At 47.3% G+C, this 22,036-nt stretch overlaps 1 protein-coding gene across 6 annotated transcripts in view; it reads left to right on the forward strand.

Annotated features, from left to right (window-relative positions):
* LOC137428978 (PHD finger protein 21A) overlaps positions 1-22,036 on the forward strand; it is a 341,539-nt gene that overhangs the window by 145,237 nt on the left and 174,266 nt on the right. Inside the window, exon 1 of one of the 6 annotated variants that reach the window (XM_078777624.1) lies at positions 4,335-4,368. The exons of the other annotated variants lie outside the window; for them this stretch is intronic. Coding sequence (XP_078633750.1) covers positions 4,366-4,368 — 3 coding nt within the window. The 5' untranslated portion in view covers positions 4,335-4,365. Of the gene's footprint in view, positions 1-4,334; positions 4,369-22,036 lie in introns of those variants that run through there. 6 annotated transcript variants of the gene reach the window in all.

Below are 22,036 nucleotides of genomic sequence, written 5' to 3' on the forward strand. Positions count from 1 at the left end.
ATTAAATGATTAATCAATAAATCAAAAATATCCTTGATAGCCACATCACTTGGTCACTGTCATGTCCAAATATTAGCTTCCCAGCTCAAAAGGTGCCTGAGATATTGGCCAAATGAGAAAGAAAATAAATAAATGATTAATAATGAAAATAAATAAATAATAATAATTAAAAAATTAAATTATTAATCAATTCGGTCACAGAACACATAAACCACCACCATTTCATCAGAATCTGTAAACTGAATTTTTTTTTTTTTTTGTAATTAATCGAACAATTAAATAATGAATCGATTAATTGATTAATCGATTAATCAATAAATCAAAAATATCCTTGATAGCCACATCACTTGGTCACTCATGTCCAAATATTAGCTTCCGAGCTCAAAAGGTGCCTGAGATATTGGCCAAATGAGAAAGAAAATAAATAAATGATTAATACTGAAAATAAAGAAATAATAGTCATTATAAAATCAAATTATTAATCAATTCGGTCATAGAACACATAAACCACCACCATTTCATCAGAATCTGCAACTTAAAAAAAAAACAAATTTAGTCATTAATCGAATAATTAAACAATTGATTAATTGATTAATTAATAAATCAAAAATAGCTTTTGCAGCCAAATCACCTGGTCATTGGCATGTCAAAATATCAGCTTCCTAACTCAAAAGGTGCCTGAGTTAATGGTCAGAAGAGAAAGGAAATTTGATTAATTAAATAAGTACTTAATTAATCGCTAATAATTAAATAACTCCTCAATTTATTAATTAATCAAAAAACAAAAAATACCGTTTTTGACAAAGGACTTGCTCACTATTGTGCCAAAATTTCAGCTTCCTAGCTCAAAGGATGGCTGAGATATCGCCCGGAAAAACAAACAAACAAGAAAGCAAGAAAACAACCAGAGTGAAAACTGAGTACTCTCTTTCAGCGTGCGTCACTGCCGAGCCCCCTTCGGTGCCCAGCAATGACGATTTGCAATGCCTGGAGATGGCATAGGAAAGGAGCGGTGTACAACAACCAGAGTGAAAACTGAGTACTCTCTTTCAGCGTGCGTCACTGCCGAGCCCCCTTCGGTGCCCAGCAATGACGATTTGCAATGCTTGGAGATGGCATAGGAAAGGTGCGGTGTACAACAAACAGAGTGAAAACTGAGCACTCCCTTTCAGCGTGCGTCATTGCCGAGTCCCCTTCGGTGCCCGGCAATGACGATATGCAGCGCCTGAGGATGGCATAGGAAAGGTGCGGTGTACAATAACCTGCGTTGATTTATTTGAGGCTTTGCTTCTCTCCTGATTGTGGTGTGCTGATGTGCGAGTTAGTGTGAATGAACAGCATGTGCTGTTTCCTATTACCCTATTGCACCTGGGAGTTCTTTTACATTTGACAGTGCCATTGACTTGCTATGGCAGAGCATGTATAATATACAAATTCATGGAAAGAGTTGCTCGGGCTACCAGCGTGACTCATACATGACCCCATCCAACACAAAGATGGAATCACCAGGGATTGTTTTCTGACTCCTTGCTGATCAGGGACTTTGTCATCGTTCCCAGAGCAGTTTTTGTTGTTTATTGCAGCTGGACATTTAAAGAGTGAGGGGGCTTGAGGAGCCAGTTGTAGGGAAGTTTCAAACTCAGACCTTGTGTTCAGAATACCGGCTATCCTAATGAAGAGCAAGGAAGGATTGACAACAACTTCTTCCTCTTGTACTTTGATTGTTGGTTCACGAGTTATCAAGTGACCACAATATTAGTCGTGTGTGTGTGTGTGTGTGTGTGTGTGTGTGTGTGTGTGTCTGTCTGTCTGTCTGTCTCTGTGTGTGTGTCTGTCTGTCTGTGTGTGTGTGTGTTTGTTTGTGTGTGTGTGTGTGTCTGTCTGTCTCTGTGTGTGTGTGTGTCTGTGTGTGTGTGTGTGTGTGTGTGTGTGTGTCTGTCTGTCTGTGTGTGTGTGTGTGTGTGTGTGTGTGTGTGTGTGTGTGTCCGCAGCATAACTACCTGATGATATCATCCGATCTTGATGAAACTTGGGTGGGAGGTTGATATCATGATCTAGTTGTGTCCTGCCTAGTGTGGGCGTATTGCGCCCATTGTGGGCGGAGCCACGCCCGAAAAAGATGTATTTTTAGTGGGTAATCGAGTTCAAGCTACATCTTCTCCAAGGGGTTTGGGGGAATCTGACAGGGGTTTCGGTATTTGGTTAGGCCAATGTCATGTGTCTAGCCCCACGGAGCTTGATCTTTCTTTTTTTTTCTTTTTTTTTTCCATTTCATTTTTCACCGAATTTTCTGTATTGTGTAGCTAACTAACCTCATCACTGATTATAAATTATTTTCTATCTCATTTCAAGGTCAGTAACCTTCGTTTTGACATTTCCGGGCCTGGCCTGTCCGGGCCTGTTTCGGTTATAGTCCGTCCTTTGTCATTGAATACCGCTCGCTCGTGAACCATCGTCGTCTCCTGATTTGTGTTTTTTATTTTTTATGGCAACAAGTGTTTTCACTTTATCTTTACCATTATATAATCTCAGAGTAGGTCGTGCACGTCGTTTTTATCATTGCCGAATTCACAGAACTATCTGCTACAATCCCAGTAGTGACCAAGAGCCTTGATTCATGGGATATAAATGTTGGATGAGGGTTCATGGGATATAACCGAATAAAGCGTCTAAGATCAGTGTTGTCTTTGAGCTCACTGGTTGGACTGAGGTCTTCATGCTGCCCCGAGGTTCCTGAGTGCACTGCTGTAAACCTCTCCAATGCGTTGCAGATGAGGACAGCTCTTGGGAACACATGCACCAAGTTCCTCAGTATGCTGTCAGTCATGCTACGACCAGTGTCATCCCACCATATGTTTTCAATAACCACATGAGGAATTGCTCGATGGTTTGGTCAGAGAATACTCCATCCCAGAGCTTGTCTGAGCATCAAATTATAAAGCAGCCCTTCTTTGTGAACTGGTCATGCTCCTCTGCAGGCATCTTGTGTGCAAGTTCCATCATTTGTTGGATTTACAAATGGGCTGACTGAGCCAAAGCAAGATTGCCTGCTGCATGGAAATGGGGCAGCCAATGGCTGATTCAGCAAATATGGTGTTGCCAGTCACCTGTTCTCTCAGCCCATATGAACATATGCATCAGAGATACTTGTTACCCTCGCCTGAGGAGAGGGTATTGCATTTGAGGCAGTTTGTCTGTTTGTCTGCACAGAATAAATATGATTTTCTCTGCAACCGTTGGTCCGATTCACAGGAAATTTTCACCATAGGTGCAACTCCACCTGTATAATTTTTAATGATAATTATGACGTGATAGGTCACGTGGTTCGACCACCATCATCAGGCATAAATTGGTGGGGAAAAAATTAATAATGTCATCGGTCACGTGGTTGAAAAACCGAAAAACTTTGCACCTCTATTTATCCGAAAGCGTTGAATAGAAAAAATTGAGACATGGCTCATTGTAAAGAACTCTCCATGGGGAATAAAATATGTTAATGATGACATAATTCAACAAGTACAAAACTTCATCGATGAAGATGAAATTTATTGAGCATAATCTTGGAAAAAAAATTAGTTTAGAAAAAAAAAATGATAACGTCATCGGGCACGTGGTTCGGCCGCCATATTTGTTTGAGCACAAAAGCCTTAAAAACCACTGAAAATACATCCTGGGGAGGGTTTGCAATCGCCGATTGCTCTTTCTTGTTTATAGTGCGAAATCAATTGCTTGGCAGTCCTATTGATGCCGGCAGCACATTCACATAATTCAGAGAAAATTTTGCTAACCTGTTTGACAGACTCCTCATGAACTAGTGTATCAAGTAGCAACTTGCGCAGTGCATTCAATCATTCCTTGATATTTGACGCACGATTTTGGGACTGCTGCCTGGGTTAAGAAACGGGCTTGCAAAGGATGCCAGTATGCGTGTCGATCGCAAAGGACTCATCATATGCACAACTGATCCCTTTGCATATCCCGATTCCCACAGTCGTTCACGGTCACTTCCACACATGATAATCCCAATCGAAGTCACCAAGTTGAATGAAAATGTTTTCAAATTCCTGCGATGCTGCCGCAATCTCTGCTGCCTTGATGTAAAGAGGGTGATCAAATGATACAGGATGTGTGAGTATACCCTGCTTTTCACACTCCTTTTGGGCAAAGTGCAAGGCAGTATAAATGCTACTGGGTTTGGTGAGATCTAAATTAAAGAAAGGAAGCACTTCCACTCTACTTTTGTTATAAACACCGCCTCTCATCCCTACCTGTAAATAGACACTCCATGATGGACGAGGAGTAACCTAGACAACACTTCCCACAAGCCGGAGTGCATCTCGAATGCATTAGCCAACTTGAGTGTTTATGGTATGAGTTGAATACATGACAAATGGCTATGTTGTATGGTAGTAGCGGTATCTCTCTCTCTCTCTCTCTCTCTCTCTCTCTGATTTACCATATGCTTCACAGAGCATCGGTGCTGCTAAAGCAACTTCCTGAGCAAGTGTTGTACTGGGTTGCTTGCCATTGCCTTCCCAGCAGTTGTTGGGAGCAGGATTTTGGAATTTGGCCATGGTGCCAGCGATAGTTCGCCTACTCCTCGTGGAGGACAGCATGGTGTCTTTAACGTCCACCATATAATGCCGGCAGATGGGACTCCCAGTTTTAACGTCCATCCTTGGGACGGACCCAAACATTGATGAATCAACCTGCCTGTGAAAACCAGGATGACAGTTTATAGCTGGGCCAAGATTCAAACCCAGGTGACACAGCTTAGAGGCGAGGGTGCATTCCTCTAGGCCATCTTGCTAGCTTTCCAGAAACGTATTGCATGTCTCTCTGGGAGTCTAAATGAGGATGTAAAATGAAGTGAAACACACAAAAAGAGGATCTTTTATAACATGTAGCTGTTGTATGTTGTGTGCGTCTTCGGTGTACTATCATTACCTCCGTCACCAAAGGTGCGCGTTGGTTATGTTTTTGTCCCCCGTCGCACAGCGTAGCGAAAGGGGGACTATGGCTTTCCCCTCCGTCCATGCGTGCGTGTTTGCGTGCGGGCGTGCGTAAGCGAAGGACCGCATTCGAATTTGGTGTGTGGGTGCAACCCACGTCAAAATCCAAGATGGCCACCGCCATGTATGTCTGATGCCATGTATGTCTGAACCTTGTGAGATGAATATCTTGAAAAATAAGCGAAGTACCAACTTCTAATCTGGTGCGTGGGTGTATCTCGGCATAAGGAAGAACGCTGTTTAAAATTGGGTCGGCACGTCAAAATCCAAGATGGCCGCCTCCATGTATGTCTGAACCTTGTGAGCAATATATCGTATCATAGCATGTTTTCTGCGTCTTCCACTTTGTCAACTCACATCACTTCCCCGACGGGGGACCGAGGCGTAACGCTTGTTACCCCTGTTTGTCTGTGAGCAGGATATCTGAAAACGTTGTGGATGGATTTGGACGAAACTTGGTGGAGAGGTTTGGTGTGTGACGTGGAATTGAGTTGAATTTGGGGAAGATCCGGATGTGTATCTGGATACGAGAATTAAGTGATTCTTCACCATTGAGAGATATCACGGTATCTCAAAATGTTATGGACAAGTTCGGACAAAATTTGGTGGATGCGTTGGTTAGATGACAACAACAAGCCGATTGGATTTTGGTTAAGCTACGGATGCAGATCTGGCCTATCGGTGGGACACAAAACGTGAACTGTTCATCCTGGCAGAGGTATGCGCTCCACCGAGTGCTGTTCGACTTGTGTATGTATTTCTATTGCTCCGAGAAGTATTAATACCTATAATTTTGTGTGATACTTCCATGTCTGTCACGCTTTATTCCATAAAGTGTTCCTGCTGTCGTAGAATAATGGAAAAAAAAAAAAACGAATATAAGGCCCGTCGACGGCAGGAGGCCTGGACACAAACCGAGACCCCCAGCCCCTTTTATATATTAGATGTTACTGTTGGAACAACTAAATTAAAGGTCCAGATTGGTCCTTCTTTTTCTTCCATTCTGGAAAGACTGTCTTAAAACTGGCATCTTTATGTTTAAATTGGACACAACATTTTGTTCCAATTAAATCGAATATTAGCTTTCCAACCAATTCAATAAATTGATTAATTAATTAGCCTTCCAACTATTTTTATTATTTTTTGACAGCAGCATCCCGTTATGAATAATCGTGACGGAAGGACACTTCTCCTTTTAGTAATATACGGTGTTGCTGTTCAATCATCAAGTTATAAACATTCTACTCGAGCAAAATGCTGATGATGTGGAAAAAGAGACCTGAGAATATGCAAAGATCTTTCGGAGATTGTCATGCAACATGAATCCTCAGCTTTACACTGTTTATGTAAAACACAGTTGATTGATTACAACTTCAAGAAAAGTGAAGTTTGAATTTGATAGAAGATTCAAACCAATGATTCATTTAAAAGCTGCATTATTTTCGAATTTCCTAATTAACCAATGATCTGACGTTGACACCCACCCCTTGTTAACACCCACCCCGTGTTAACATCCACCCCGTGTTAACCGCCACCCCGTGTTAACCCCCACCCCGTGTTACCTGCCACCCCGTGTTAACCCCCACCCCGTGTTAACCCCCACCCCGTGTTAACCGTCACCCCGTGTTAACCCCCACCCCGTGTTAACCGCCACCCCATGTTAACCCCCACCCCGTGTTAACCCCCACCCCGTGTTAGCACCCACCCCGTGTTAACCCCCCCCCGTGTTAACCCCCACCCCGTGTTAACCCCCACCCCGTGTTAGCACCCACCCCGTGTTAACACCCACCCCGTGTTAACCCCCCCCCCCGTGTTAACCCCCACCCCGTGTTAACCCCCACCCCGTGTTAACACCCACCCCGTGTTAACACCCACCCCGTGTTAACATCCACCCTGCGTTAACACCCACTCCACGTTGACTCTCACACCACATTCACGCCCACCGTACGTTGTCCGACATTAATGCTGCCCCCCCCCTCCTCCTCCCAATGCTGACCCCTACACGATAACCCCCATGTTATCCCCACCCAAACATTTACCCCACTCCCACATTAACCCTTCACAATACCCTTCTCATGTAGACACCCGTACCCGTAGTTATCCCGTCTCCTCACATTATCTACTCCCTCACATTAATTACCTCTCCCACATTAACACTCCCTTCCATGTTCACCCTATCCAACCTTCAACCCTTCCCCCCCATGTTCAATCCCCAACCCCACATTATAACCCCCACCCCTATGTTCAAACGGCCCAAACCCACATTGGACTCTTCCCAACCCACGTTTGAATTCCGCCATAACCCACATTTTACTCCACCCCCACAACCCATGATCGACCTTCCTGCCCCCGCCTTTCCACAGCCTACATTTGATCCCACAACCCAGGGTCAACTCCCCACTCACCCCAACTCCATGGTTGAAGCCTCAAAACACCACCCGCAGTCGACCCCACCCCCCCAACCCCCCACCCATGTTTGACAACCTTCCGCGTTTTATTCCATCCACGTTTGACCCCACGCCTTCACCCCACATTTGACCCCACCTAAATTCGATCCCAACCCTCGTTTGATCCCAAACCATGTTTGACATCACTGCTTCACCCCACTGTTGAACCCCCCCAAACCCCACAGCCAAACGATGTCGACCCTACCCCTCCCCACATTCGACCCCAACCCAACTCCATGTTCAACCCACCTCACGTTCGACCCCACCCCGCATTTGTTTCGCCCCCACCCCCACCCCACGGTTAACCACCCCAGGTTTGACCCCACCCCGCATTTGTTTAGCCCCCGCCCCACCCCACGTTTAACCACCCCATGTTCGACCCCACCCCCTTCTCACAATATACCCCACCAGTTCACCCCACGGTCGACCCCCCCCCCCTCATACCTCCTCCCACCCCACATTCGACCCGACGCCACCCCACATTGGATCCCCCTTCCTCATGTTTGACTCCCCCTCCCACACCCCACGTTCGACTACACCACCCCACCTTCAAACCCTCCTCCCCCCCCCCCTCACCTCACAATTACTCCACTCCCCATTCAACCCCTCTATGTTTATCCTCACCCGTTCCATGCTCATCCGCTTCATGCTCTCCCACTCCACGCTCACCGCTCATGCTAAATCTCCCACATTCACCACACCCACGTTCGCTCCCCGCCTCCCCCCCATGATCCACATCTTCCCTGTTCGCTCCCCACAACACCACTTCTTCCATGATTGCTCTCCCTTCTTCCACACCTCCACGTTCGCTATTCCCAACACATGTCCCCCACGTTCGACACCACGCCTTCACCCCACGGTTGACTCTCCCCTGCCCCCTCCCCCCAAACCTACATTTGGCCCCAACCTACATTAAAACTCACCCCTTCACTTCAGGTTCAACCCTACCCATTTACCTCACGGTCGACCTCCCCCCCGCTCTCCTCCCCCACTCAACGTTTGACCCCAACCCAACCTCCACCCCACGTTTGACTTTCCTCAGCCTGACCCCTTATTCACACCCCTATGTCCCCCACCCTCCCACGTTTGCACTCCTCATGTCTAACCCTCTTCCCCATGTTTAACATCCCGCCCTACACTTACACCACCCACATTGACCCCCCTTACACTGGCACTCCCACAGAAGACACACCTTCCTCACCTCTGTCACTCCACCCCCAGTGTTCCACTGCTCCATAAACCCACTCTTCACCACAAACACACCCCCTATCTCACGGACGCGCTACCACACGGACGCGCTACCACACGGACACTCTACCACACGGACGCTCTACCACACGGACGCGCTACCACACGGACGCGCTACCACACGGACGCTCTACCACACGGATGCTCTACCACACGGACGCGCTACCACACGGACGCTCTACCACACGGACGCTCTACCACACGGACGCGCTACCACACGGACGCGCTACCACACGGACGCGCTACCACACCGACACGCTACCACACGGACGCTCTACCACACGGACGCTCTACCACACGGACGCGCTACCACACGGATGCGCTACCACACGGATGCGCTACCACACGGACGCTCTACCACACGGACGCTCTACCACACAGACGCGCTACCACACGGATGCTCCACCACACACAACCCCCACTGACACCCTCCACTGACACCCTCCACTGACACACTCCACTGACACCCTCCACTGACACCCTCCACTGACACACTCCATTCTGACACACTCCATTCTGACACACTCCATTCTGACACACTCCATTCTGACACACTCCACTCTGACACACTCCACTCTGACACACTCCACTCTGACACACTCCACTCTGACACACTCCACTCTGACACAACCCCGCTGACACCTCCTCCTTCTACTGACCCCTCCTCCTTCCACTGACACCTCCTCCTTCCACTGACACCTCCTCCTTCCACTGACACCTCCTTCTTCCACTGCCACCTCCTCCTTCCACTGCCACCTCCTCCTTCCACTGCCACCTCCTCCTTCCACTGCCACCTCCTCCTTCCACTGCCACCTCCCCCTTCCACTGCCACTCCCTCCCCCACTGACACCTTCTCCTTCCACTGACACCTCATCTCATCCGTACCAACATGCCCCCACTGATACATGCCTCCACAGACACCCCACCCTGGACACCCCACCCTGACATCCCCCCACTGACGTTCTCCCCTCTCATTCCCCCCCCCTAGCACTGACACCATCCCAGTCTCCCACTGATCAAGTTCCCATCCAAGCACTCCCTTTGAGTTTCCTTAGTATGCATCCAAACGTTCGGGCTGCTCGGTTTCATGAATTTGGAGTTGGAGTTACGGTGGAGATATACTGACACATTGACACACGCATGCAGACGCACACACGCCTCTGCCCCACTCCTCTGCCCTACACACAAGCACACATTTCCTTACTAACCCCTCTCCACCCCTACCCATGTTGTTCTTCTTTTCCCCTCTGCAACTCCTTACTCCCCTCTGCTCCCACAAACTCTATCCTCCCTTCTCCCCAAACTCTACCGCCCATTGTTACTCCTCCCTCAAGTCCATGCCCCCCCCCCCCCATGTGCTCTCTTAACTGCCCCTCCCACATTCCTGCCTGCCCCCCACTTGCCCTCGTACCCCATTGGGAGTCAACTCATTGGGAGCTGAACACTCATTGATTGACCCATTGGGGACTGATTTGCAAATGCATATGTACAAGATTTGTTTGTTATTTGCAACAGTATCCTGTGAGGCTTGAAATATCATTCTTTATTTTATTTTATAGACGCATTACAAAATATTACGCGCGAACTTTTAAACTGTGAATAAATTCTGGGTTTACAGCTCAGAAATTTATTTGTCATGTTTATGCATAACCATTGCTTAGCTAAGGGAAGAAACCCATTGTATGTGCAACATGTCATGTTATAATTATCCTCACCTGAACTGAGTGATCCTGTAATTGCATGTATGTTACAAATTACATTTACACATAGGATCTGCATACATGTCTGTACACGACCCACATCAATGCTCTCCATAAATTGGCCATATTGGCTATGCATGGTCTAACTCTGTTTGAGAGTGGCTCGGCATCATTTTCACCCAAATGATTTGGTTTATGCCATTGGGATGATTTAAGAGGAAACTCACTGTTGCTTTATTGTACAATTTTCATTGTATGTCATACATTTGGCTCTCACAGTACCGTCGGATGACATTTCACAGTGATATATTGTTCAGGTTGCCCATGGGTAACAGGTGGGAATCATTATATTTTCAACCACACCAGAAGGAATTGGTGTTGTCCCCAATCACACAGTATTAAATCACAATATCTCAATAATGACTTGCAAAGAGCAGTCGAGCAACAATGTTTGACCCAGAAAGTCCCAGAACATGACGTGGTATGAAGTGAAAATGACAACTACCACTCATCCTTATAGCTTAGCATCATCACCAAAAGCGCATGCAATGTGCGTCAAAAGTAGAGCCTGAACCATTGTTGTCATGTTCTTTGCACCACGGCATCCACATTCTGTCTCGACTTCAACCATGGACTTCCTGGAGTTTGGAGATGAGGTGTGGAGTGATTTGCTAATTGTGTCATTAGGTGGCATGATCGGTTTTGTGGAGGCAGCCTGTTAGCTGGCATTCAAATTGAATGAATAACTGATCTTTTCATCATCCAGAGGTTGTTGTCAGATACAGAAATGTGATTATTATGTCTCTAGTCATCCCTCTCCCCAGCAGCATGGTCTCCGCTTCATCTTTCAGCACGACATCACCCATTCACCTCAGGCGTATGTAAACACTGCACTTCAGGACCACAGCAACATCACTTTCTCATTGACTGATCGACACGATCTCCGAATCTTAATTTGCCTATTTGCTTCTTGATCAACTGCAACTAACCTTGGTTGAAGAATGGCACAACAGTGAGAGCTGCATTGTCTGATTTGGTCAATGACGAGACGTTTACAAGCTCAAAAAGGAATCAATAATGGTCAAACACATTGTCAAAGCCTTTTTTTGCCATTACAAGCTTGCATCTGATGACTGGCATTGTTGCCAATTTTCACACCCTTTTTTTTTAGACAGCCTTGTTGTTTTCAAGTAACAACTTTGGCTTCCACTGACATGTTTATTTATGGAGTGTTGGTCCTCCTAAGCTATAGAATATGAACACAATTAAGCATTCCATAAAAGCAATACAACACCTAAAGTTTTGTTGTTCAATATTTTGTGAGCAGTATTTTTGAAAGATTTTCCTTGCGTCGCAAGATTTTCCTGGTTTCGCAAGATTTTCCTTGTTTCGCAAGATTTTCCTTGTTTTGCAAGATTTTCCTTTTCGCAAGATTTTCCTTGTCGCAAGATTTTCCTTGTCGCACGATTTTCCTTGTCGCAAGATGTTCCTTATCGCAAGATGTTCCTTGTGTCGCAAGATGTTCCTTGTGTCGCAAGATGTTCCTTGTGTCGCAAGATGTTCCTTGTGTCGCAAGATGTTCCTTGTGTCGCAAGATGTTCCTTGTGTCGCAAGATGTTCCTTGTGTCGCAAGATGTTCCTTGTGTCGCAAGATGTTCCTTGTGTCGCAAGATGTTCCTTGTGTCGCAAAATTTTCCTTGTGTCGCAAGATTTTCCTTGTGTCGCAAGATTTTCTTTGTGTCGCAAGATTTTCCTTGTGTCGCAAGATTTTCCTTGTGCCGCAAGATTTTCCTTGTGCCGCAAGATTTTCCTTGTGTCGCAAGATTTTCCTTGTGTCGCAAGATTTTCCTTGCATAGCAAAATTTTCCTCTTCGCAAGATTTTCCTTGTCGCAAGATTTTCCTTGTCGCAAGATGTTCTGTGTCGCAAGATGTTCCTTGTCGCAAGATGTTCCTTGTGTCGCAAGTTGTTCCTTGTGTCGCAAGTTGTTCCTTGTGTCGCAAGATGATCCTTGTGTCGCAAGATGTTCCTTGTGTCGCAAGATGTTCCTTGTGTCGCAAGATGTTCCTTGTGTCGCAAGATGTTCCTTGTGTCGCAAGATGTTCCTTGTTTCGCAAGATGTTCCTTGTGTCGCAAGATGTTCCTTGTGTCGCAAGATGTTCCTTGTTTCGCAAGATGTTCCTTGTGTCACAAAATTTTTCTTGTGTCGCAAGATTTTCTTTGTGTCGCAAGATTTTCCTTGTGTCGCAAGATTTTCTTTGTGTCGCAAGATTTTCTTTGTGTCGCAAGATTTTCTTTGTGTCGCAAGATATATGTGAATGCACCATGTGTGCATTTTGCCTTGAGAGTGACATCACTTGTGATCTTGTTTTATTACTTGTGCTTTGAGAGATTTTAATTTTTTTGATCATGCAGGAAGAAGGGTTAAAGGGAATACTTCTTTACAAATCACTTTTTATGAATTCTTATGAACTAAAACAAAATCCAGGCCTTGTGTCCACCTCTACTCTTTTGTTCCCTCTTTTCTCCCATTTGGTGGAATTGCCTTCCAGAGACTGTTACCTCTATGGCTTCAAGCTGCAAGTTCGATAATCTAACTTAACCCTCCCCCCCCACCCCCCCCGCCCCACTCCACAATGCAATATTTTCTACCCCCATTAACCTTACCTAACCAAATCCTCCTGCTTGGCAGGCTATTGTGTTTACTCATTTACCCTTTCCTCTTTTCATGTTCGATCATTCCCTTAATTGTGACCAAATGTGGCCCCATTGTCTAGATGTCAGTACATTTGCGATTATACACTCTGCTTACCATGCTGTCCCATGAGCAAATATTTTGTATGCAAAAAAAAAAAAAACTCTTGTAAGTGTGGTTAAAACCATAGCTAATGCAAATATAGTGCCAGTTTTACATTTTCTTTCACAAGATTTATCATTGATGACAGTTATATGCAATTGTTGATATTGTTGTTGATATATATATATATATATATATATACACACACACAAACATGCATGAGGCTATTTGTGTGCCATCATGGAATTCCAATTTGCATTTGCCTTCATGCTTACATATGTCATATTTCATTTTTTCTAATTTTCATTTTTTTTAAATGCCACTGGTTTTAGCGAAGCCTTGTTTTGTTGATTTACGATATTGATATTACACCTTTGATCTTAGTTTTGTTTGAAGACAGAGCTTTTAGTAAGAAACCATTTTCATTTGCATTAGCCCTACTGGTACACAGAGTGCTAGATTACTTGGGAAGCTTTTTCAACTTTTCATTGCAAGCTTTTTCAATAATGTGTGGATTGTTGGAGTGGGGATGGCCTTGTAGTTAAATATAGTGCTGTGCTTTCATTATACATTCTGCATTTCTTTCCTCCACTGAGTTTCTACATTATTTGAGTGTAATGATTTGAGAAAATGTAATGATTTTTGAGTGTAACCTTTTGTTTCTAATTGCATCTATACAATACATTGTTGCTGGGATTGGTAGGGAGGGAGGGGTTCATAGGCATCGGCTAAGTGGGGCAGTGCCTTGAATGCTCAAGCGGTTGCGGCAAAAATTACTGAGCTGTGTTTTACTACATTTTACCATGGGCGTCCAGCGGCTGAGGGGGCATGTAGCATTGGGATTTGCATGCATGTGCTACTTGCGAATGTCTGCAGCTGTAGAGGAACACATGTAAGGTTTGAAACCGTGAAGGGCTTACCTTGTGTGGCTTTTATTGATTGCTCAATCTAGCTTTCTTTGGCTGGAAGAACATGGGGGTTAATTATGGAAATCTTAGCCACCTTGGATAATTGATTACATGAGAGCTGATTCCTTATTCCCTGAAATTATGGGTGGAGACGTGATTGGATCTTGATATATATGAATGATGTACCATACTGTGTTACAGAGCGTTGGCTCTGTCGAACCAGTTTCTTGGCCAAGGATCATTCTGGGCGGTTTACCATCATTCTCCCAGCAGTAGTTATGGCAGGAATTTGGCCATGTTGCCGACGATGGCTCATTTGCTCTTCGAGAAGGACACCGTGGGATCTTTAACATCAACAAGATAATGTTGATAGACTGGATGCCAGTTTAACGGCCATCTAAGGGCCGGCACACAAACTGATGAAACACCCTACCGGTGATACAACAGGAAGACAGTTTCATCTTAGTCAGGATTCAAACCCAGGCTAGGTGGCTAAGACACGAGTTTGCAAACCTTGAGGCCATTCTTTCAGATGTATGTATGTATTGTGGCGCAACTCCAATTAACATCAGAGTTGCGGATTGCCGATTACGAGGCTTTAACTCCTGAGGCGGAAGCTCAATAGCGGATTCCAAAATCTAAGCGCGCGGAATGGAGGGAAACGGCAAGAGCCCCGCAGCCTTATCTATTAAAACCAAACACTCAGGTATATGTACAAAAATAATATAAGGATTTATTCAAATGAAAAAGCAAGTTGTCATTAGCTGGCATTTTATACAGACCATATTTATCCTATGGCTTCCAAATTCTCTCAGATGAAGACAGACTTTCCCTCGTGGTCCCCCTGTGCTGTCTTTCCCTCGCAGTCCCCCTGTGCTGTCGTTCCCTAGTGGTCCCCCTGTGCTGTCTTTCCCTCGTGGTCCCCCTGTGCTGTCTTTCCCTCGTGGTCCCCCTGTGCTGTCTTCCCCTCGTGGTCCCCCTGTGCTGTCTTTCCCTCGTGGTCCCCCTGTGCTGTCTTTCCCTCGCGGTCCCCCTGTGCTGTCTTTCCCTCGCGGTGTCCCTGTGCTGTCTTTCCCTCGTGGTCCCCCTGTGCTGTCTTTCCCTCGCGGTGCCCCTGTGCTGTCTTTCCCTCGTGGTCCCCCTGTGCTGTCTTTCCCTCGTGGTTGTCAGCTCTTTCATGAGCCTCGATTCAGTATCCAAAAAAAACCAAAAAACCCCTTAACCAGCATGCAATCAAATATGTACATTGGTCTTCATTGTTCCTGCGGAGGGAGGAAACAACAACACGCAAAAAAAAATCTACCTTATCCACAAAACATATCCTTACTCAAAAAAATTCCAAAACTCCACCCTTTGTACATACCCCGGTCTACAGACCGCGTCCCCCGGTGGATGCCTCAAGACACAACCTTACCTGCGGGGCCATCCCCAATGCACCCCCCTAAATTTCCACGGGCCCTGTCCAGATGTTGCAGGTGAGTGACATGGCTCGGTGGATTTCGCCCACATTCATACAACGCAAACCCCTTAACCACTCATTCTCATTCCAAAACTCCTCACGACAGCATTTCAAATGTCAACAAAGCACTTATTCCAATACACCCCCCTGCAGGACCATGGCATTGATGTCATATCATGTGTGTGCATTCCTCAACTAGGCAGCGGGGAGGTACCGCACAAAAAGATGGTGGGGGCGCTTCAGGCTGTGGTGCCCGCAGTCTCAAAAACAAGTCAACCGACGTACAAGTTAATTGCCCCCCCCCCCCTTTGCCTCTTGGCCTCGTGACAGCCCAACAGCCCCTTTCCGCCGTTACCTCGCCGGCGAGGGTCTCCACACACACCAGGCTCCTCCGCGGCCTCCTGCTTCAGCGCAGCAACACGGGTCACCGGGGGACTTCCTCACCCCGCGGCGCCCAACCAGACCCTCCAGCGACGAGCTCCAATTTCTAGTTACCACCGGCTGCCAGGGGTAATTGCCGCAGAGGGGGGCCGTAGGCATCGCTCCTCAGAGCTTGATCCGTACCTGCGGACACACACACCTTCCCCACCCACAAGACCCCAAAACACACTTCCTCCCCCGCTGCCATTCAATTCTCAACACAACTCAGCACAATTCCAAAGATGATGGTGGTACAAAACATGTTTCACAAGGTTTGCCATGGCCTGCTACATGTGAAATCCCCTATTCACATTTGCCATTACACATTTCCACAACCACATTTCAAAACTCAATAATCATCACTCACTCTCCAGTTTCCATTTCCAAACTCATGACCACATGAAAACAAATAACCACCACACAAAAACATATGGCACCCACAAGACACTGTGTGGCCCCCATTCCATCCCCTCACAGGCCATGTCATCACTCTCACCCGCCTCCCAACTCCAAATTACATGTCCCTCAAAATTTCCACAAGCAAGTCCTGAAGCCTGGGACAGTACACATCAACACTCCCCTCAAGTGCAGGTAGTTACCGGTTGGTCAGGTCCAAAGTGCTATCCACCCTTCACAATCCCAAAATTTCTTATTGGGCCAACGAAATTTCTCCAAATTTTTATTTTGTCCCCACTATACTGGCAGGTATGTGGATCCGCATCCAACGGTGATCATCACTACACAACTACCAGTGGCCACGACAGCTCTGCACCTCTACCGTGCAAGGGTCATCGGGACAAGGTGAGCAGTCAAAACGCCAACATGGCCCATGAGTGTCCATAAGGATGCGACCCGCCATCCATCCTTCGGCCCCCCTGCGAGGAACACAGCTGCACCAGCCTCAGCTGGCCAATGTGGTGAGCACTTGCTGCCACAACACACACTACCGCACACACAACCTCGGCCCTGGGGGAGACGGTCGCAGTGCGTGGCATTCCCCTCACGTCACCTACGCCGCCCTCTCGTCCCCCAGTCCACAGAACCGCAGCCCTCCCCCATCCCCCCAGTGCTCACCCACACTTGACCACACCAAGGTCCAGTCAACAGCGATGCTCCACCAGGAGACCCACCCAGAAGACATGGTCCACACCCCTCGGACACGCACAACACCACGTTGACCCCCAGGCTACACAACTATATCCCCATGACCCCGCATCCCAAATATCAGCACAGTCGCCCCCGCAACCAGTTGAAAGCTGTGTCCTGCTACCCTATCAATTTCATCACAGTCTCCAACACTTTGGTCTAACACACCTGGATCAATAATGGCGTCATTATAGTGTCCACCATTTCTCTTCACAAAATTCATCCTTAAATTTGCATCTAACCCACAGATTACCCATGCCAAACATTTTTCACATTTCACTAACCTCACCAAAGAAAGATGCTTTGCCATACACATGCCAGCCGAGCATGGCCCATATGCTCGGCACGTTACACATCTCCCGATTCACTTCCCCATGGCTCTCTTTCCAACCCGAGAGTCCATAAATCATAACGGAACATCTGTGGAAGGTCACTCTCACACCCTCACGTTCCACAGATGCCCCAATGGTTGTCCGGCAGGCTATCTCATTCCTGTCCATTCGGTTCGACCTGTGTCCATAGCCCAGCACATCATGTCAGGTCACCACATGCTGGCTGTCCCAGAATCTCAGGAGGAGGGTGCCAGGCCATATGCCCGGGTGGTCACTACATCAGGCCCAAGCTGGCCGTCCGCGGTGCCACCACCAAAGCGTGACCCACAACACCTCCCCCTAATGGTCCTCAATAAATGCCAACCCAGGCTTGAGAAACCACCTCGGACCCCCCTGGAGGTCTTAACCCCCACCAGGGTCCGGTGACCCTGCCGGACCGAGCCACTCGCCTGGCCGGTGCCCCGATGGACAAGGGACGCCACACTCCACCAGACCCCCTGTGGGGCCCAGGTCGTACCTCGACACCCCAGGCTGGACCCCACGTCCAAATCTCGCCAGCACAGCCCCCCAGCTGGCTGGCATCCCCAAATTTTGAAAGGGGCAACTTTTGCCCAAGGCCACCACCACCGACCTTCCCATGTCCAAATCCCACAGCCCGGGGACCAACTCCAACCAAGGCTGCTCCATATCAAACTCCCATTTTAATTTTATTTTAGATTTTCTTTTACCAATTTTTGCTCCAGGTGTCCAATCACCACAGCTGCAGGTAACAACCACTACCACCGGTTGTTCTGCCCCTCCTTGCAGCTGGTCCACATTCCCTACACGGACCAAATCTTCGGAGGCTCTATCCCCCAATCCTCCAAGGTCCAAATCCAGCCCGGAGCCAACACACTCCCCCAACTGGTTGTCCAATTTTGGAGCCTCCTGTTCCCAATTGTTGTGCACGGTGAGGGTCCCCACGGTCACCACAACCACTTCCTCGGACCGTCTCACCTCTTCCCCCAAACTCCTTTGGGCCTGGTCAAACCCTACCTCCATGGGACTGTCCCAGGTCCCCAGCCGCTGAATCACATCATCCTCATCCTCATCATCATTCCCACAAAGCATTTCTGGCCTCGCCAGGCTTTGATCAATATCCCCAATAAATACCCGGTCCGACTCCACCACACGGACCCCCAATATTGTTACCCCCTCTTGCTCCGCACCACCGCCCTGGTGCTGCACCATTTCAAATTCATCCCCCTGTTGAGGTGTGACATCCACCCGGTCCCGACAAACAACCAGGCCACCAGGTGGGAAACATTCCCTATTGCAATTCTCCCATTCGGTCTCCCCATCTACTTGTGCGCACTCCACACTCACCTGTGCGCATTTCCCATTCACCTGTGGGAACTCCACGCTCACCTCTGCACCTGCAGTCTCTCCATCTACCTGTGGACATTCCCCGCTCACCTGTACACATGCCACAATTGCCATTCCCGGTGCAATTCCCAATTTTGCCATTCCCAGCTCCTGAGCCCCGTCGGCACCATTCGTTCGTCCTTCCCTCAATTTATTCGTACATTCATCAATTATTTTTCCCACCCCTTCAATTTTTCCCTCCAATCGATCACTCATCCCTTCATTCCTTCCCTACATTCATTCCCCTGGGACTCCATTTTATCATTTATTCCTCGAATTTCGTCATTTTGGGCATCCATTTTATTTTCCAACCCACTTTTCATTTCTCCCATATCTTTTTTTATGTTATTTTCCATCCGCTCACTGTTCTTTTCCATCATTTGTTCCATTTTCCGAAGCAATTGACCCAACATCTGGTCGGTTGCCGGGGCCGCTCCTACTGCTCCCGACTCCCCGGTAGGGGAGGGGGATAAGTTGGTGCTCGGGACGGGGGAGGTTCCAAGGTTCACCTCTACATATAGTTCCCCTATTTCCGGCTCACTCCCTACGCTGACGGAAGCCTCGCTGCGTACCTCCATCTCGTCAATCTCCGATATCCGCCTTCCAGAAGATTGTTTGCCGCGCGCATATTTATTTTAATTCCAGAAACACAATTTAAATTTGACGAAGATGCGATATCGCGCTCGGTATGTCCAATCGACTATCAAATTTCTCCACCTCGACTATAAAAATTTGTGTTCGAACGTCGGGCGCAATGTACGCCCGACCGTGTCGATGTCTCGCCCCGGACCAAAAAAATTTGTCCGACGGGTTCGAATCCCTACTTCCTGACACCAAATGTCGCGCAACTCCAAGCAACATCAGAGTTGCGGATTGCCGATTACGAGGCTTTAACTCCCGTGGCGGAAGCTCAATAGCGGATTCCAAAATCTAAGCGCGCGGAATGGAGGGAAACGGCAAGAGCCCCGCAGCCTTATCTATTAAAACCAAACACCCAGGAAAACTGCGTTCAGGTATATGTACAAAAATAATACAGACTTGGCATTTAATATGGAATATTTTTTTTGTGTGGGTGAACTTACTTTTCAAGATGACTTAGAACCAAAAGTTCATTGGAATTATGTTGAAATTATTCGAGATTTTGTTAATGTGACCTTTAAAAGAAACAAAAACCACATTTGACATTTCAAAGCAAATAAATTGATCCCTGAAAGTGATGTAAACTGATATCGAACTCAATTCACGGACAGTACTGTGTTAAACTTCTGTACGTCTTCCAGAAGTATCTCTTTATTTTGCACATTAGCCAAAAAAAATTTCAACAAAAACAAAAGCTAAATTATGACTGGGATTACGGACAGTAAAATTACAGTTCAGTACTTCGTGTAACCGCCACGAGCATTCAGAAGAGCACGTACACGTCGAGGCATGCTGTTCACGAGATTTGCCAAGGTTTGGACAGGAATCGCTTGCCATGCAGTGACAATAGTCTGCTGCAATTCACGCACAGAGGTGCTGCTGGTCCAAGTTGTCGATTTAACGCGTTCATTCTGTCCACAAGTTCGCTAACGGATTCATATCCGGGGACATGGCAGGCCACTCCATATGCTCTACACCATGGTCAGCAAGAAAGTGTTGGATGATGCGAGCACGATGAGGCCGTGCATTGTCATCCTGGAAGACAAAGTTTCCTCGAAAGGCTGCATGAGCAAATGGAAGCAATGTTTCTTCCAGAATGACCCTGTACTTGAACTGGTTCAGGTTTCCATTCAGAACAACCAGGTCAGTTTTGCCCCCTGCATGAAAAGCAGCCCAAACGGTCACCCCACCACCTCCAGCTTGGACTCTTGGCACTATACAATCTTTGTTGTAGGCTTCATGCACTTGTCTGCGCACTCGGACGCGGCCATCTTGACGATAGACCAGAAATCTAGACTCGTCACTGAAGGTCACGTGATTCCAGTGTCCTGGCTGCCATTGACGGTGCTCTCTGGCCCACTGCAATCGGCGCTGGCTGTGTTGTCTGGTCAGGCGTGGCTTTCTCAGGGGACGACTGGCACGATAGCCTGCTTGAACCAGTCGTTGGTTGACTAGCCTTCTGGATACAGGCACATTTGTCAGTTGCTGCCACTCAGCCCTAAGCCGATTAGCTGACTTGGTACGGCCATTGCAGACTAACCGGTGCAGCTGGCGATCATCTCTCCTTGTGGTTCTGCGTGGACGTCCTGGCCTCGGTATTGGAGTAGGGACACCCCTCTGAGCATTTCGTTTCAGGATCTTTGACACCTGACCTTGAGTGATGCCATACTGCCGAGCAATAGCACGCTGTTTCATGCCAGAATTTCGTAAAGCCACCACTCCATGACAAACAGCATTGTCAAGTTTACGGACCATCTCCAGAGGAAGCGGCAATAACCTTTGTAGATGTGCAGCAGTTGTTTTCCACTAATACAGAACGCAACAACCCTTATATACCCGATTGTGAAGCCAATCGTCAAATGTACCTGTCCTTACATTTTGTCACGCCACCTGTGATATAATCCTGTTATTGACTTCTTGCTGCGAAAGACAATCGGTGACATGGTTCTTTCAACAAAGACATCACCAAAGGGTAAAAGAAACTCACCAGATTGATATACTGAGTTCAGAAAGTAAACCCAAGTGAAGAAAAAAAAAAAATTCCATATTAAATGCCAAGTCTGTATAAGGATTTATTCAAATGAAAAAGCAGGACAGGAAAATGCGCGCCGATAATAAATATCCTAATCGGGATCCCGCACACCAGACTCAACAACAGGACAAGGGATGAATTAACGAAAAGAACACGTCGTGTAATTGTGAATTGTGCTGTGAGCTTATCTGTCCCGTCGTCTTGTCCCCACTTGGCGCCAAGCCCCGCTGCATACCACGAGGTCCCTCAGTCCCGCACTACAGCACCGCGAAGGCCCCAGCCAACGCCCACTCCAGGCCCCTCATCGACCACCCACGAGGTCCGTGCGCCACTTCAGGCTCCAGAAGCACCGAGCACCGCTCCAAGCACCAGCACCGAGCACCGCTCCAAGCACCACGCGTCCAACGCACCAAAAGCACCACGCTACCAACGCAGGCTAGCGAAGAACCCAAAAACTCGAGCAAAATCTGGACGTGCAAGAGGACGTGCTGCG

This window comes from Myxine glutinosa, chromosome 1 (assembly GCF_964187855.1).
Source record: "Myxine glutinosa chromosome 1, kmMyxGlut1.1, whole genome shotgun sequence".
NCBI classification, from domain to species: domain Eukaryota; kingdom Metazoa; phylum Chordata; class Myxini; order Myxiniformes; family Myxinidae; genus Myxine; species Myxine glutinosa.